Source organism: Salminus brasiliensis, chromosome 21, assembly GCF_030463535.1.
Source record: "Salminus brasiliensis chromosome 21, fSalBra1.hap2, whole genome shotgun sequence".
NCBI classification, from domain to species: Eukaryota; Metazoa; Chordata; class Actinopteri; order Characiformes; family Bryconidae; genus Salminus; species Salminus brasiliensis.
Window position 1 is genome coordinate 23,364,710 of NC_132898.1, and position 16,183 is coordinate 23,380,892.

The window sequence follows — 16,183 nt, forward strand, 5'->3', positions numbered from 1 at the left end:
CCTGCGCAATGTGAGTCGTGATGCCCATTGCTATCTTACACTGTCTGTCAATTACTGTGAATAAATGAACAATTACAGATTATAACAACTGTCCATATTTAAGTCTCTTACATTGACTGGTCCCCATGTACATTTAAATCACCACACAGATAAACAGCCTACAACACAGACAAATGTGCAAAATAGGGTTGTAATGGTCAGAGACTTACTTCAGAGACTGTCCTTCTCAAGCAACTGAGGAGCTCTTAGGGGGTCTGGCTAAACTCTTTTATACTGCCTTCAGAAGTGGACTAAAATTCTCAACCTCTGACAGCATCTGGCTTCTATATCTGCGTTAATACCTAATGAGAATATTATACTCATAAGATATTGCATTTCACAATTTCAATTTATGATTCCAGTTCATCACAAGCAATGGCCTCTGAACTTTCACTGCCTAGTAATGGTCTGCCAAAGACATATTGTATTTCATTTGGAAATGACTTTTATACTCTGGTATGTAAATCATCTTTTAAAAATTGTTTTGGCCAAAGTGAGAGCACACTGCTTAGTTAGAATCTTTAGTATCTAAGCTCAGTTAGCCATTTGATTACATATTTGTATGGAAATAAAAAAAGAGAAACAACTCAAATTCAGCAGTGTAGGACATTGAAGACTTTAGTGAAGAAGGTAGTAAACCAGTCTGGTATCAAATAACAAATATATTTGAAATGTTAAATTAAAAACTACTGTCGACGCATGCTTTAAATACAGATATTAACTTAACAGTTTTTATGTTTTTTAATGGACTTCTTATCACAGTGGGCCATAAAGAACCCATAAAGAAATGAAAAACTTAAATTCAGATGAATTGATAGATAACTGGGTAATAAAAGTTCAGGACAGAGTGACGGCCAATTTATTTATTTATTTCCTAAAAAGGTTGCACTGACCCTGCAACAGAACACCAGTGAGATCACACAGCTTCTCCAAATTTGATCTAGGATTTCTTCAGTGCCAAACCTCATTAAAAAGAGGACTCTTCTTGTAACCCTAGAGTAATTTTAAACTGGCAAGCATGCAAACTTAAAAATAAAACTAGAAGAAAAAAATGGACCATTTGCATGTCCACATGGTTTTTACACAGTACATTAGGATATTTGCTGACACTGAAGGGATTAATCATGGCCATTTTTTGAAATAATATTATTAATTAGTGTGTATCCTCTTTTCTGACTTTTATCAGCCCCCCAAAAGTAAAAAAAAAATACTGATCAAAACTGTTTAAAAAGAATAGAAACATTTTCAAGAGTATAGCCTTGTTAGAAAAGTTCTGTATAGAAATTAGGTTTACTGAAATGAGCCTAATACAGAACACCAGTACTTTAAAGTATGCTACATGAGCATGCCCTCATCATTGCCACTTATGGAGGAAATCCATCAAGCAAGAATCCATGACCAAACATAGCCTGAACTTTCTGCTGAGTGAATGTTAATGGGGCTATATAAGAGGCTCCCCCAAGCACTGAGGCTACCCCAGGCACCCTGCATAGGTGAGTACATGATGTTAATTACTTAATAAATTTTCGTAGAAACATTCTCATAAAACTAATCACTTATTAGTATTTATAATGTATTTTAATCTGATCTTCAATCATTTCTTAACTACTTGTCTTGTTTTCATCTTTAAGATTCAACGGCCAAACAACTGCCAACCACTTTCCTATACTTGGGAAAAAAGGTAACTTGTGCGAAGTAACTTCTTCTACATGTCACTAGCCTATATAAGATTCAACCAAACTAGAAGAAAAAGAGATAACATTGAAAAATGCCAGGAGATCCAGAGAGCTGCAGTTCACTACAAAATAAGTCATTCATGAAGCATGCCAATGTGAATTTGCAACAGGAATGACAAACATCTAACTTCACAGTAAAACGTCATCATGGGGGATGGAGAGATGGAGTGTTTTGGCCCAGCGGCCATCTACCTCCGCAAGCCAGACAAGGAGAGGATTGAGGCTCAGAACAAACCTTTTGATGCTAAAACAGCCTTCTTTGTGTGCGAGCCTGCTGAGATGTACCTGAAGGGTACACTGAAGAGTAAAGAGGGTGGTAAAGCCACTGTTCAAACTCTGTGTGGAAAAGTAAGTGAAACATGAATTATGAGATTGTTGTTCACCATATTCTGTGGTTTATGAATGAAACTGATTAAAATATGAGATGTACACTAGTTACATTTTCTCCAAATTCAATCAACAATTTGATTTTAGTTCATTTATTTAATTTGGTGTATAAATAAGTGCAATTGTGAGTAAACTGTAGTCATACAGAGGCAGTAATAATTCATTGCAATTGGTTGCACTCCTCATTCTGGAGCTGTAGTATTTTATTTAAAACAAAAAATAAAACTTTATAAATTACTGTGTAATTACAATTTTTAATTAATATTTATTATAATAATTATTATTATTAATAATAAAAATAATAATAAACAATAAATTAATTATGAATACTTATTCAAAGTAACTATTTAAGAAGTTCATTTTCTTGAGTTTTGATTACGTACATATTTTAAAATACAATACTTCAATATGAAATCTACAGTAAGTACTTCAGACCAATATTTTTTTTAAATCATGACAAACTGCAAAATCATGCCAATAAGCCACTTAATCTTAATCTATTACTTCTAACATGTATGTACTGCACACTGCTGCAAACTCCATATACCTACATAAACTTGATGTAAACTGTGTTCAGGTGACTTGCACTTTTGTGTAATACTACAATCCTCCCTCACTTCACAGACCCTCACAGTTAAGGAAGATGAAATCTTTCCTATGAACCCTCCCAAATTTGACAAAATTGAGGACATGGCCATGATGACCCACCTCAACGAGCCTTGTGTGCTGTATAACCTCAAAGAGCGTTACGCAGCATGGATGATCTACGTAAGTTTAAAACTGAAAGACTGAATTAGACTGTTTAATAAATGAGAGGTTACTCCATGATAACCTTCTGTTCACATCTTCAGACCTACTCAGGGTTGTTCTGCGTCACTGTGAACCCCTACAAGTGGCTCCCAGTGTATGACGCAGTTGTTGTAACTGGATACAGAGGCAAGAAGAGAATTGAAGCCCCACCCCACATCTTCTCCATCTCTGATAATGCCTATCAGTTAATGCTCACAGGTATGATGTCAATTGTTTTTAAATGGAAAAACAATATTCACAGATCAATTGATGTAAGAGAAGCAAAGTACGACTGTAAGCATTCTGACAAAGTGTTTCTGCACTCTTATACTGTAACAATGGAGTATAAGGAATAACGTGCTATATTTTCTTTTAGATCGTGAGAACCAGTCCGTCCTGATTACGTAAGTGCAGACATATAACACTATGAAAGCTTTGTTATTTTTGTATTCTTGATTGACGCATCCTCGTTTTAAATATTCAAAGGCTAATTCAGTCACTTAAAGGTTTCTAAAAACATTATTGGTCAAAAACTACTGAGGTTTCACTCCGCATTGTCTTGCAAAACATACCAAGTCCCTTTCTAATTTTCCTTTCTAATTATGCTGATTTTGCTGATAACTACAAAAAGCTCAAATTGGTCATGTGATGGTTTATCCAATTATGTGAAAGATAAAATAAACTTTCAATTAATGTTTGAAAAAAATCCCTGAAAAGAGTAAAAGGGCAAAGTAAGTAAGACTTTACTTCAGGCAACAGTGTTAATTACTGGTTGTTAAATCTTGTTATATCCCCAGTGGAGAATCTGGTGCAGGAAAGACTGTTAACACCAAACGTGTCATCCAGTACTTTGCAACAGTTGCAGTGAGTGGGAAGAAGGCAGAGCCTGTTCCTGGCAAAATGCAGGTAAATGAAAAGACAAACAGGATTCTGAAAGCATTTGTGTGAGAACTCCTCATTAAAATATGTGCTGTGTTCTCTAGGGTTCACTGGAGGACCAAATCATTGCAGCCAACCCCCTGCTGGAGGCTTATGGCAATGCCAAGACCATCAGAAATGACAACTCCTCTCGTTTTGTGAGTACAAACAAATACTGTTAGATCCCCAGATTTACTCTCAGCAAGTGTAATAAAAACGCACAACAAAAGAATAAATAATTAATCTAAACATCCTTTTGGATTTCCAGGGTAAATTCATCAGAATTCATTTTGGGCAAACTGGCAAACTGGCCTCAGCTGATATTGAAACATGTAAGTTTCATTCAGTACAGGTGAAGAATGTTATGTAGTTCTGTACATCATAATGTGACTTCCCAGTTACTTGTAAAACATGGAGATAAACATCAGATTTCTGCAAATCTAAATGGGAATTTGCAATGAAAATACACATGGCAAACATCCAATCGATGTGGAACCTTCACAGGATAGACGTTTCAGTGTCACAGTCTTTTTCCTACACCATTTTAAGTCACACACAAAGCATTAACAAAATGCTGCATCTAATTAAAATTAACAATGTATCAACAGATCTACTGGAAAAGTCAAGAGTCACTTTCCAGCTGTCTGCTGAGAGGAGCTACCACATCTTCTACCAGCTCATGACTGGACACAAGCCAGAGCTGCTTGGTAAGGAATATAAAAGTCTTAGTCTTTTTCATGTAATTGTCGGAAGACTGACTTTACTATTTCTTCCACACAGAGGCACTGCTCATCACCACCAACCCCTATGACTACCATATGATCAGCCAGGGTGAAATCACAGTCAAAAGCATCAATGATGTGGAGGAGTTCATTGCCACAGATGTAAGCACAAGTTCACTAAACTTCATATTGGCATTATTAAATATGTGTCTAATCTTCAACGGTCTATCCACTCTGTTTCACCAAATACAGACTGCTATTGACATCCTGGGCTTCAACGCTGAGGAGAAAATCAGCATTTACAAGCTGACTGGTGCTGTGATGCATCATGGCAATATGAAGTTCAAGCAGAAGCAGAGAGAGGAGCAGGCTGAGCCTGATGGCACTGAGGGTATACATGTTATTTAGGTCAATCAAAAATTCATGTCCTGATCATGTGTTTTTAACATTATTTATACACACTTCTTAATTTCATACTGCAAAAAAATCATAGTAGTGCAGGCAAAAGTCAATCAATACCAATAGCCAACTTAAACAATACAATTCCCCTTGAGTACCTCTACTGTAATGAGAATTACCATTTATGAATCATGGCAATTATACAATTGAGGTGCATCAATTCAATTTAAAAACTGTAACTATATCACACAATTTAGGTGGGTACATTTTGAAGCACAATAGAAAGCTCCATTTTAAAAAACTAACCGTCACTTTTTTTCAGTTGCTGATAAAATCGCCTACCTTTTGGGCCTGAACTCTGCTGACATGCTGAAAGCTCTGTGCTACCCCAGAGTGAAGGTCGGAAATGAGTATGTGACCAAAGGCCAGACTGTACCTCAGGTAATGGGACATTGTGTAACTCACAAAACAAATAAGACTTTGAATTGAAAAAAAAAAATCAACACAGGACCAAAGCATATTTTTGGACTCTACAGGTGAACAATTCTGTCATGGCTCTTTGTAAATCTATCTATGAGAAAATGTTCTTGTGGATGGTCGTGCGTATCAATGAGATGTTGGACACAAAGCAGCCAAGGCAGTTCTTCATTGGTGTGCTGGACATTGCTGGATTTGAGATCTTTGATGTAAGTATTTGCTCTTAAATTCTCAAATTTTGATAAACCTTTTTCTCCAGTTCTGCAAATGTCTAATATATTGATCTGCTGTAACAGTTCAACAGCTTGGAGCAGCTCTGCATTAACTTCACAAATGAGAAACTGCAACAGTTCTTTAACCACCACATGTTTGTGCTGGAACAAGAGGAGTACAAGAAAGAGGGAATTGACTGGGAGTTCATTGACTTTGGTATGGACTTGGCCGCTTGCATTGAGCTGATTGAGAAGGTAAGTTGTGTAGAATCAACGACAACCTTAAAAAAAAACAATAAACAATGCAATGTTGCTTTTACTGGCACTAATAACAGTCTGTCACCATCAGCCAATGGGCATCTTCTCCATCCTGGAAGAGGAGTGCATGTTCCCCAAGGCAACAGACACATCCTTCAAGAACAAGCTGCACGACCAGCATCTTGGCAAATGTAATGCTTTCCAAAAGCCAAAACCAGCCAAGGGTAAAGCAGAAGCTCACTTCTCTCTGGTGCACTACGCCGGCACTGTGGACTACAACATTTCTGGCTGGTTGGACAAGAACAAGGACCCCCTGAATGACTCTGTTGTGCAGCTATACCAGAAATCAGCAAACAAACTGCTGTCTTTACTGTATTTAAGTCATGCAGGTGCTGATGGTAAGGTGATAAAACATACATATAAAAGTTATATCTGATAGTAAACTTTAGACATACACATCAGCATGAAACTGCAGTACTAATGATAGAATGGTGGACTATATCTACAGATGCTGGCGGCAAAGGCGGCAAGAAGGCTGGCAAAAAGAAGGGTGGTTCTTTCCAGACGGTATCTGCATTGTTCAGGGTAAGGTTTCATGAGAATTTCATATTATTAGAAAAACATGAATGTATATGAGCTGTATGTGCTGACAATAAAAATCGCAATGTGCAAATGTAGCTAAACTGATGTAAAATAAAACTACACAGGAGAATCTAGGAAAGCTCATGTCCAACTTGAGGAGCACTCACCCTCACTTTGTGCGCTGCTTGATTCCAAATGAGTCCAAGACTCCAGGTAGGCACTTTCCAAAATGTTTTTTTGTGAACTAGGAAGACCTTTTAAACTTAAAACTATACAACTATAAATACTAACATACTCTTGCTCCTCCAGGTCTGATGGAGAACTTCTTGGTTATCCACCAGCTGAGGTGTAATGGTGTGCTGGAGGGTATCAGAATCTGCAGAAAGGGATTCCCCAGCAGAATCCTCTACGCTGACTTTAAGCAAAGGTCATTTTCTTAATCTTATTATTTAAAACTCTAAAACAAATGCAATAATTACTGCTAAACTAAAAAAAACGATTATAAATCTTCTTCATTCAGATACAAAGTATTGAATGCCAGTGTTATCCCAGAGGGGCAGTTCATTGACAACAAGAAAGCCTCAGAGAAACTCTTGGGCTCCATTGATGTGGACCACACCCAGTACAAGTTTGGGCACACCAAAGTAAGTGCTTCCATTAATACTAGTTTAGTATAGATTAGTAGACTAATCATGTCCTTGTTAAGAAATAAATTGTAAAATCTTCTGTAAAAAAGCTTCCGTATAAAGCTACTAAAAACCAACATAAAAACAACAGGGCCCCTTTCATATTCAAATGAATCAAAGTAATAAAATTGAAGTTTGTTTGTTACATACATAGACATACATGGTACAACTGGTAGAGAAATGCTTTCCACTCAGATCAACGCAATAAGATATATAAAACAAAAGATCAGGCAAAATTTAGCATATTGACATAATCATTTTGAAAGAAAGTGCATTATGGGCCAAAATCACATGTTACACTGACGCGATATTGGAGCAAAGGAAAACAGCTTTGTAAAAATCCACGCCTCGCTCCGATCCCACCGCTAGCATGATTCACCCTGAATATTTTCACATCATCTGTACATAGGTGTTCTTCAAAGCTGGTCTGCTGGGTACACTTGAGGAGATGCGAGATGAGAAATTGGCATCTCTGGTGACCATGACTCAAGCTCTTTGCCGTGGCTACCTTATGAGGAGAGAGTTTGTCAAGATGATGGAGAGGAGGTATATTTGGATTGAGGCAAACATGCAGAAACCCTTTAAATGGAATTGCTACAAACTAAAATAAAACACGCAGCTCTAAATAAGATGTATGCATAACTGGGTCATTTTCAATTGCAGAGAGTCCATCTATTCCATTCAGTACAACATCCGCTCATTCATGAACGTGAAACACTGGCCATGGATGAAGCTGTACTTCAAGATCAAGCCTCTGCTGAAGAGTGCAGAGACAGAGAAAGAAATGGCTGCCATGAAGGAGAATTATGAGAAAATGAAGGAGGATCTGGCAAAGGCACTGGCCAAGAAGAAAGATCTTGAGGAGAAGATGGTGTCACTTCTTCAGGAGAAAAATGACCTGCAACTGCAAGTTACATCTGTAAGAATTTAATGTCAAGTTGTAAAACTTTGAAGCATGTTGGATAATGTTCACTGGTACTAAAATCATTACATTTACAGGAATCTGAGAACCTCTCAGATGCTGAGGAAAGGTGTGAGGGGCTCATCAAGAGTAAGATCCAGCTTGAAGCCAAACTCAAAGAGACAAATGAGAGACTGGAGGATGAGGAGGAAATCAATGCTGAGCTGACCGCCAAGAAGAGGAAACTGGAGGATGAGTGCTCTGAGCTGAAGAAGGATATTGATGATCTGGAGCTCACCTTGGCTAAAGTGGAGAAGGAGAAACATGCCACTGAGAACAAGGTTAATATTAATAATATAAAATAATATTTAAAATATTCAGAGAGTAATGTAAACAGATACACCATTTGGCACTAATGTTTTAAAAAAAATGTCTTTACACAGGTGAAGAATTTGACTGAGGAGATGGCCTCTCAGGATGAGAGCATTGCCAAGCTCACCAAGGAGAAGAAGGCCCTTCAAGAGGCACACCAGCAGACTCTGGATGATCTCCAGGCAGAGGAAGACAAAGTCAACACTCTGACTAAATCCAAAACAAAGCTTGAACAACAAGTGGATGATGTAAGACCTAACTAAAATAAAATAAGTGTAATAATGGACAGTTTTGTCCCTTTGTCTAAAAATGCAGCTCATGGTTTTCATAAATTACAGCTTGAAGGTTCACTGGAGCAAGAGAAGAAACTCCGTATGGACCTTGAGAGAGCCAAGAGGAAGCTTGAGGGTGACTTGAAACTGGCCCAGGAGTCCATAATGGATCTGGAGAATGACAAGCAGCAGTCTGAGGAAAAGATCAAGAAGTATGTATCACCATAGAGTGTAGACTACAAATGAATTTGTCAGTATTGTTAGACTCCATTCACTGACAAATGCTAAATTGTTTTCCTGATACATTTTTCAAACAGGAAGGACTTTGAAACTAGCCAACTTCTGAGCAAGATCGAGGATGAACAGTCGTTGGGTGCTCAGCTTCAGAAGAAGATTAAGGAACTCCAGGTATATCATCTCTGGAGATTTTTATGGGGAATTTGGTAACATTTGATATTCTGATGTCAGTTAATGTTTAAAGACTGAATACGTCTCTTTCAGGCTCGTATTGAGGAGCTGGAGGAGGAAATTGAAGCTGAGCGTGCAGCTCGAGCTAAAGTTGAGAAGCAAAGAGCTGATCTCTCCAGGGAACTTGAAGAGATCAGTGAGAGGCTCGAGGAGGCTGGTGGTGCCACTGCTGCTCAGATTGAGATGAATAAGAAGCGTGAGGCTGAGTTCCAGAAGCTGCGCCGTGATCTAGAAGAATCCACTCTGCAGCATGAAGCCACAGCTGCTGCTCTCCGCAAGAAACAAGCTGACAGTGTTGCTGAGCTTGGAGAGCAGATCGACAACCTTCAGAGGGTCAAACAGAAGCTGGAGAAAGAGAAGAGTGAATATAAGATGGAGATAGATGACCTGTCCAGCAACATGGAGGCTGTGGCAAAAGCAAAGGTGTGTTTATTTGACATTGTGGTGAAAAGCCTAACTTTCTCAAATGGAAATGAATTGTTTTATCCACATCTATGCAAAACCAGGTTTGATGGAATGTGTCTGAAGGATTGCACAACATAAAGCATATGGGACACACCGCAACATTTTTGAATGAAAAGCTCATTAATGTAAGGTATCACTGTGTTTCTTAATTTCATGTACACACATAGGCAAATCTAGAGAAGATGTGTCGTACTCTTGAGGACCAGCTGAGTGAACTCAAAGCTAAAAGTGATGAACACGTCCGTCAACTGAATGACATCAGTGCACAAAGAGCACGACTTCAGACTGAGAATGGTAATTAGAGACACAATAACTAAAGAGGGGAAATAATTCAGTGCAATCTGTCATTTCTCAACTAACCTGCTCAAACCTTTTCCAAGGGGAATTTGGCCGTCAGCTGGAGGAGAAGGAAGCACTTGTTTCTCAGCTGACCAGAGGAAAACAAGCTTACACACAGCAGATTGAGGAACTCAAGAGACAAATTGAGGAGGAAGTTAAGGTACTATTAAAATGCAATATTGCCACTTTGACCCAACTTTAACACCCAAGCACCCAATTTCATAAATTAATGACTGAAAAAAATGGGTGCTAAATTTTAGGCGAAGAACGCCCTGGCTCATGCTGTACAATCAGCTCGTCATGACTGTGACTTGCTCAGAGAGCAGTTTGAGGAAGAGCAGGAGGCCAAGGGTGAGCTTCAGCGTGGAATGTCCAAGGCCAACAGTGAGGTGGCTCAGTGGAGAAGCAAATATGAGACAGATGCCATCCAGCGTACTGAGGAGCTTGAGGAGTCCAAGTAAGTGAATTAGGGACAGTAATAACAGATAGACATATGATATAAATTTAAAATAAATCAAAATGTAACATTACACAACTTGACTTTCTCAGGAAAAAGCTTGCCCAGCGTCTGCAGGATGCTGAGGAATCTATTGAAGCTGTGAACTCCAAGTGTGCCTCTCTGGAGAAGACCAAGCAGAGACTGCAGGGTGAAGTGGAGGACCTCATGATTGATGTTGAGAGAGCCAATGCATTAGCTGCAAACCTTGACAAGAAGCAAAGGAACTTTGACAAGGTGAAGGGCTTGCCAAATCATCATTAAACATCAACATGTTAAAATTGACATTTCATTATACTTGTCATTTTCAGGTGCTGGCAGAATGGAAGCAGAAGTATGAAGAAGGTCAGGCTGAGCTGGAAGGAGCTCAGAAAGAGGCTCGCTCTCTCAGCACTGAGCTCTTTAAGATGAAGAACTCATATGAGGAAGCTCTTGACCAGTTGGAGACCCTCAAGAGAGAGAACAAGAATTTGCAGCGTATGTACCTCAGAAATGAACATAGAAAGATTATCTCTAGAGCTTGGTAGATCTTAAATAAGAAACATATTCCTCTTACTTCTGCAGAGGAGATCTCTGACCTGACTGAACAGATTGGTGAGACTGGAAAGTCCATCCATGAACTGGAGAAGGCAAAGAAGACAGTGGAGACGGAGAAATCAGAAATCCAGACTGCTCTTGAGGAAGCTGAGGTGAAGTTTACACATAACCTTAATGAGTTTAAGTTGCAGGAATCTGAATTTGCAATTTTCCAATATTTTACACAATTCTTCAGGGCACACTTGAACATGAGGAGTCCAAGATTCTTCGTGTCCAACTGGAGCTCAACCAAGTAAAGGGTGAGATTGACAGGAAGCTGGCTGAAAAGGATGAGGAGATGGAGCAAATCAAGAGGAACAGCCAGAGAGTTATTGAGTCCATGCAGAGCACTCTGGACTCTGAGGTCAGGAGCAGGAATGATGCCCTCAGAGTCAAGAAGAAAATGGAGGGAGATCTTAATGAGATGGAGATTCAGCTGAGCCATGCCAACCGTCAGGCTGCTGAGGCCCAGAAACAGCTCAGAAACGTCCAAGGACAGCTCAAGGTAAACCTCCAAGATCTTCTTGCAATCATTTAGAAACTTTGTGGAGGAAGACATTCAGAAAACCTTTTTTACTTTCACATCAGGATGCCCAACTGCACCTTGACGATGCTGTTAGAGGACAAGAAGACATGAAGGAGCAGGTTGCCATGGTGGAGCGCAGGAATAACCTGATGCTGGCCGAGATCGAGGAGCTGAGATCTGCACTGGAACAGACAGAGAGAGGCCGCAAAGTGGCTGAACAGGAGCTGGTGGATGCCAGTGAACGTGTGGCACTGCTGCACTCTCAGGTACGTTTAACAATCTTGGAACCTTCCAGTTACTTTTATAATCATCTTCAAAGGATTAAATTGTATTTTTTTTTTTCTACAGAATACCAGTCTAATCAACACCAAGAAGAAGCTTGAGGCTGATCTGGTTCAGGTCCAAGGTGAGGTGGATGATACAGTCCAGGAAGCCAGAAATGCTGAAGAGAAGGCTAAGAAGGCCATTACTGATGTGAGTGTTTAACTACATAGATCTTCTGCCTATGTGATTCACAATGACAACACTAAACCCACTTGCTGGCTCATTCTTTAGGCTGCCATGATGGCAGAGGAGCTGAAGAAGGAACAGGACACCAGTGCTCATCTGGAGAGGATGAAGAAGAACCTTGAGGTTACCATCAAAGATCTGCAGCATCGCCTGGATGAGGCTGAGAACCTTGCCATGAAGGGTGGAAAGAAACAGCTCCAGAAACTTGAGTCTAGGGTATGTTCTACCAACAGCACATTAAAGAACCTGTGATTTTGTGACCTTCACTAATTCAGATTTGTTCTAGGTGCGTGAGCTGGAGACAGAGGTTGAAGCTGAACAGAGACGTGGTGCCGATGCTGTTAAAGGAGTTCGTAAATATGAGAGGAGAGTGAAAGAGCTCACCTACCAGGTACAGAAATATAAAAACAGACTGGCTTTAAGAATAATTTTACATAAAGTAAACCCTTAAATTAGAACATCCTTTTCAGACCGAGGAAGACAAGAAGAATGTGAATAGACTGCAGGATCTGGTGGATAAGCTTCAGCTCAAAGTAAAGGCATATAAGAGACAGGCTGAGGAAGCTGTAAGTGTGCATCGTATAATCTGCTTCATGTGGTGCATTACAATACATGACACAAATACACAGATGAACATGCAGATACTGTACTCATACTAAAAACACTAAAATAGGTGATGTTTTTACTCACAGGAGGAGCAGGCCAACACTCACCTGTCCAGGTACAGGAAGGTGCAGCATGAAATGGAGGAGGCTCAGGAGCGTGCTGACATCGCTGAATCCCAGGTCAACAAGCTGAGAGTCAAGAGCCGCGATGCTGGAAAGGTACATTTTACTTGGTCAAAAATGTATTCCAATTTTAATTAACATTACAGTAATACATGTTTTAACATGGTTAGTTTTAAGTTAAAATAATTCCTTGTTCTTCTCCACTTGTTGTTCTAATTCAGTTAGATAACTTTATCAAATCAATCTTAGCTCAAGATGCCATTAAAACCACAATAGACTTTATAAGATTTAGAGTTTTGCTAATAAAGGATACTTGTGTTTCAGGGCAAAGATGTGGCAGAATAATGGATGAAGACCATACGAGACACTAACAAGCAATGATATAATATCCATTTCTTGTTCAATGTCCAATTTCACAATTTCAGTTTAATAAAACTGCAGCAAAAACCATCAGTTGTTTGTATTTTTTGTATTGCACAAAATTCAGAAAGAGCATGCAGTCATGTAAGTGTTCACAGTAGATGTACTAATCCACATAACGTAACTCCTTCAATAACATAAAAAGTGATTGATTATAAGTTGATAAAAATCAGTGTTTCATATTTCCACAACAAAGGATTTGATAGTTAGAAAAACAACAATTAGGATTCTAGGTGTATCACTTGAAGTCAAACATCAAATAAAAGACTTCTAAATAAGATGGCATTGTCAGACTGCACACAAATCTTACTTTTACTGTATTTGAAATTTCATGTGTTTAGTATTGATAAATACAAAGTCGATAAAACAATTCAATTAAAAAACACCAGCTAAATGCCTCTTCAATTAGTGGAAAGATGAGATAAGATAAGATAAGATAGTCCTTTATTAGTCCCGCAGATGACAGTACTTGGAGAGTACTTGGGCAAAGTGTAGTGTTGAGTATTATGGTCTCTATACTAACGTTTGTATTTAGAAGTATCTAAGCAAGTTATCTTTGGATCCTAGTCAATACAAACTAGCTATGGGTATTTGAGTAAACAGTGAAGCACTTTTGTAAGTTGCTAAATGCCTTAATTGCAAATGACACTATCAGACTGCATACAAAACTTTTACTGTATTTGAATTTATTTGCAATGAATTTCATTGACAAATACAAAATCGAACAAACAAATCAATTTAAAAGGTTATGACTTAAAGGCTAAACCTGACCTGTTGAGCAATTCAAGAAAATGATGAGAAGCCCTCATCCTCACTTTCTCAGCCTGGGGGCCATGTGATATAGGGAGGGACCAAATTTGGGGAAGGAAGATCCAGTTACAGCATATATTGCAGGCATGACATGCCTAATCAGTTAAATTATATATATAGACACCCATAATAGCCACCATTGACCCATCGCTGTGGTGCCCGGGGAGCAGAAAGTGTTAATGGTCTTGTTCAAGAGCCCAACAGTGGCACCTTGATGAGCCAGAGTATCAAACCCACAACCCTGTCATCAGTAGCCTAGTGCTTTAACTGCTAAGCCACCACTCCCCCCAAAATCATCAACAATGGTTGGTATTGATAATGGAATGATGATAAGTAATAAATTAAATTCATCACAGCCAAGAGTTGCGAAGGTTTAATAGGAAACTGGAGACAAAATGTCTATTCATTCTGGTAGGTGAAGATAAAGAGTTTTAACTGCCAACAATCAAAAAAGTCGGAGGACGAACTATCATAGGATGAACTATGTTTATGATTTAAGCATCAATTAAAGCAAGCAATTTAACCATAATGTCATCTGTTTATTACAACACAAATGCATCCAACAAGAACAGCAGACAGCACATGGTAAAGGGTACAATGCTATGTGATTCCATGACCATAAATGAGGAAAATAAACGAGGTAAGTGTTATTGCATAGAGATGAAGGGCGCTATCGCACACCCTGCGCAATGTGAGTCGTGATGCCCATTGCTATCTTACACTGTCTGTCAATTACTGTGAATAAATGAACAATTACAGATTATAACAACTGTCCATATTTGAGTCTCTTACATTGACTTTTCCCCATGTACATTTAAATCACCATACAGATAAACAGCCTACAATACAGACAAATGTGCAAAATGGGGTTGTAATGGTCAGAGACTTACTTTAGAGACTGTCCTTCTCAAGCAACTGAGGAGCTCTTAGGGGGTCTGGCTAAACTCTTTTATACTGCCTTCAGAAGTGGACTAAAATTCTCAACCTCTGACAGCATCTGGCTTCTATATCTGCAGTAATTCCTAATGAGAATATTATACTGAGATATTGCATTTCACAATTTCAATTTATGATTCCAGTTCATCACAGGCAATGGTCTCTGAACTTTTACTGCCTAGTAATGGTCTGCCAAAGACATATTGTATTTCATTTGGAAATAAGTGTTATACTCTGGTATGTAAATCATCTTTTAAAAATTGTTTTGGCCAAAGTGAGAGCACACTGCTTTAGTATCTAAGCTCAGTTAGCCATTTGATTACATATTTGTATGGAAATAAAAAAAGAGAAACAACTCAAATTCAGCAATGTAGGACATTGAAGACTTTAGTGAAGAAGGTAGTAAACCAGTCTGGTATCAAATAACAAATATATTTGAAATGTTAAATTAAAACTACTGTCGACGCATGCTTTAAATACAGATATTAACTTAACAGTTTTTATGTTTTTTAACGGGCTTCTTATCACAGTGGGCCATAAAGAACCCATAAAGAAATGAAAAACTTAAATTCAGATGAATTTATAGATAACTGGGTAATAAAAGTTCAGAATAAAGTGACAGGGGCAATTTATTTATGTATAACCTAAAAAGGTTGCACTGACCCTGCAACAGAACACCAGTGAGATCACACAGCTTCTCCAAATTTGATCTAGGATTTCTTCAGTGCCAAACCTCATTAAAAAGAGGACTCTTCTTGTAACCCTAGAATCCTTTTAAACAGGCAAGCATGCAAACTTAAAAATAAAACTGGAAGAAAAATATGGACCATTTGCATGTCCACATGGCTTTTACACAGTAAATTAGGATATTTGCTGACACTGAAGGGATTAATCATGGCCATTATTTGAAACAATATTATTAATTAGTGTGTATCCTCTTTTCTGACTTTTATGAGGCCCCCAAAAGTTTGAAAAATTACTGATCAAAACTGTTAAAAAAAGGCCTCATTTTCAAGAGTATGGCCTTGTTAGAAAAGTTCTGTATAGAAATTAGGTTTACTGAAATGAGCCTAATACAGAACACCAGTACTTTAAAGTATGATACATGAGCATGCCCTCATCATTGCCACTTATGGAGGAAATCCATCAAGCAAGAATC

General features: G+C 38.5%; 1 protein-coding gene across 1 annotated transcript; it reads left to right on the top strand.

The window, feature by feature from the left end:
* Positions 1–1,922: 1,922 nt before the first annotated feature.
* LOC140543043 (myosin heavy chain, fast skeletal muscle-like) lies at positions 1,923–13,203 on the top strand. The gene is made up of 39 exons (XM_072666058.1): positions 1,923–2,123; positions 2,787–2,930; positions 3,014–3,170; positions 3,328–3,355; positions 3,749–3,857; positions 3,935–4,027; positions 4,138–4,201; positions 4,478–4,576; positions 4,650–4,753; positions 4,844–4,982; positions 5,313–5,431; positions 5,527–5,676; positions 5,764–5,934; positions 6,029–6,335; positions 6,446–6,522; positions 6,645–6,732; positions 6,829–6,946; positions 7,040–7,163; positions 7,615–7,751; positions 7,869–8,124; positions 8,205–8,447; positions 8,550–8,726; positions 8,817–8,962; positions 9,068–9,158; positions 9,252–9,641; positions 9,851–9,977; positions 10,064–10,182; positions 10,283–10,479; positions 10,572–10,755; positions 10,830–10,995; positions 11,083–11,207; positions 11,291–11,599; positions 11,683–11,886; positions 11,969–12,094; positions 12,176–12,346; positions 12,417–12,521; positions 12,601–12,696; positions 12,823–12,954; positions 13,183–13,203. The coding sequence occupies exons 1-39, from the start codon at positions 1,923–1,925 to the stop codon at positions 13,201–13,203; spliced, it is 5,814 nt and encodes a 1,937-aa protein (XP_072522159.1).
* Positions 13,204–16,183: the final 2,980 nt, after the last annotated feature.

Excerpts from the sequence above, each read along its gene's own strand:
- LOC140543043 (XM_072666058.1), top strand. The coding sequence starts at position 1,923 with ATGGGGGATGGAGAGATGGAGTGTTTTGGCCCAGCGGCCATCTACCTC. Across the intron at positions 8,727-8,816 it reads TTGAACAACAAGTGGATGAT|CTTGAAGGTTCACTGGAGCA; the intron begins GTAAGACCTAAC and ends CATAAATTACAG. Across the intron at positions 11,208-11,290 it reads CTGCTCTTGAGGAAGCTGAG|GGCACACTTGAACATGAGGA; the intron begins GTGAAGTTTACA and ends ACAATTCTTCAG.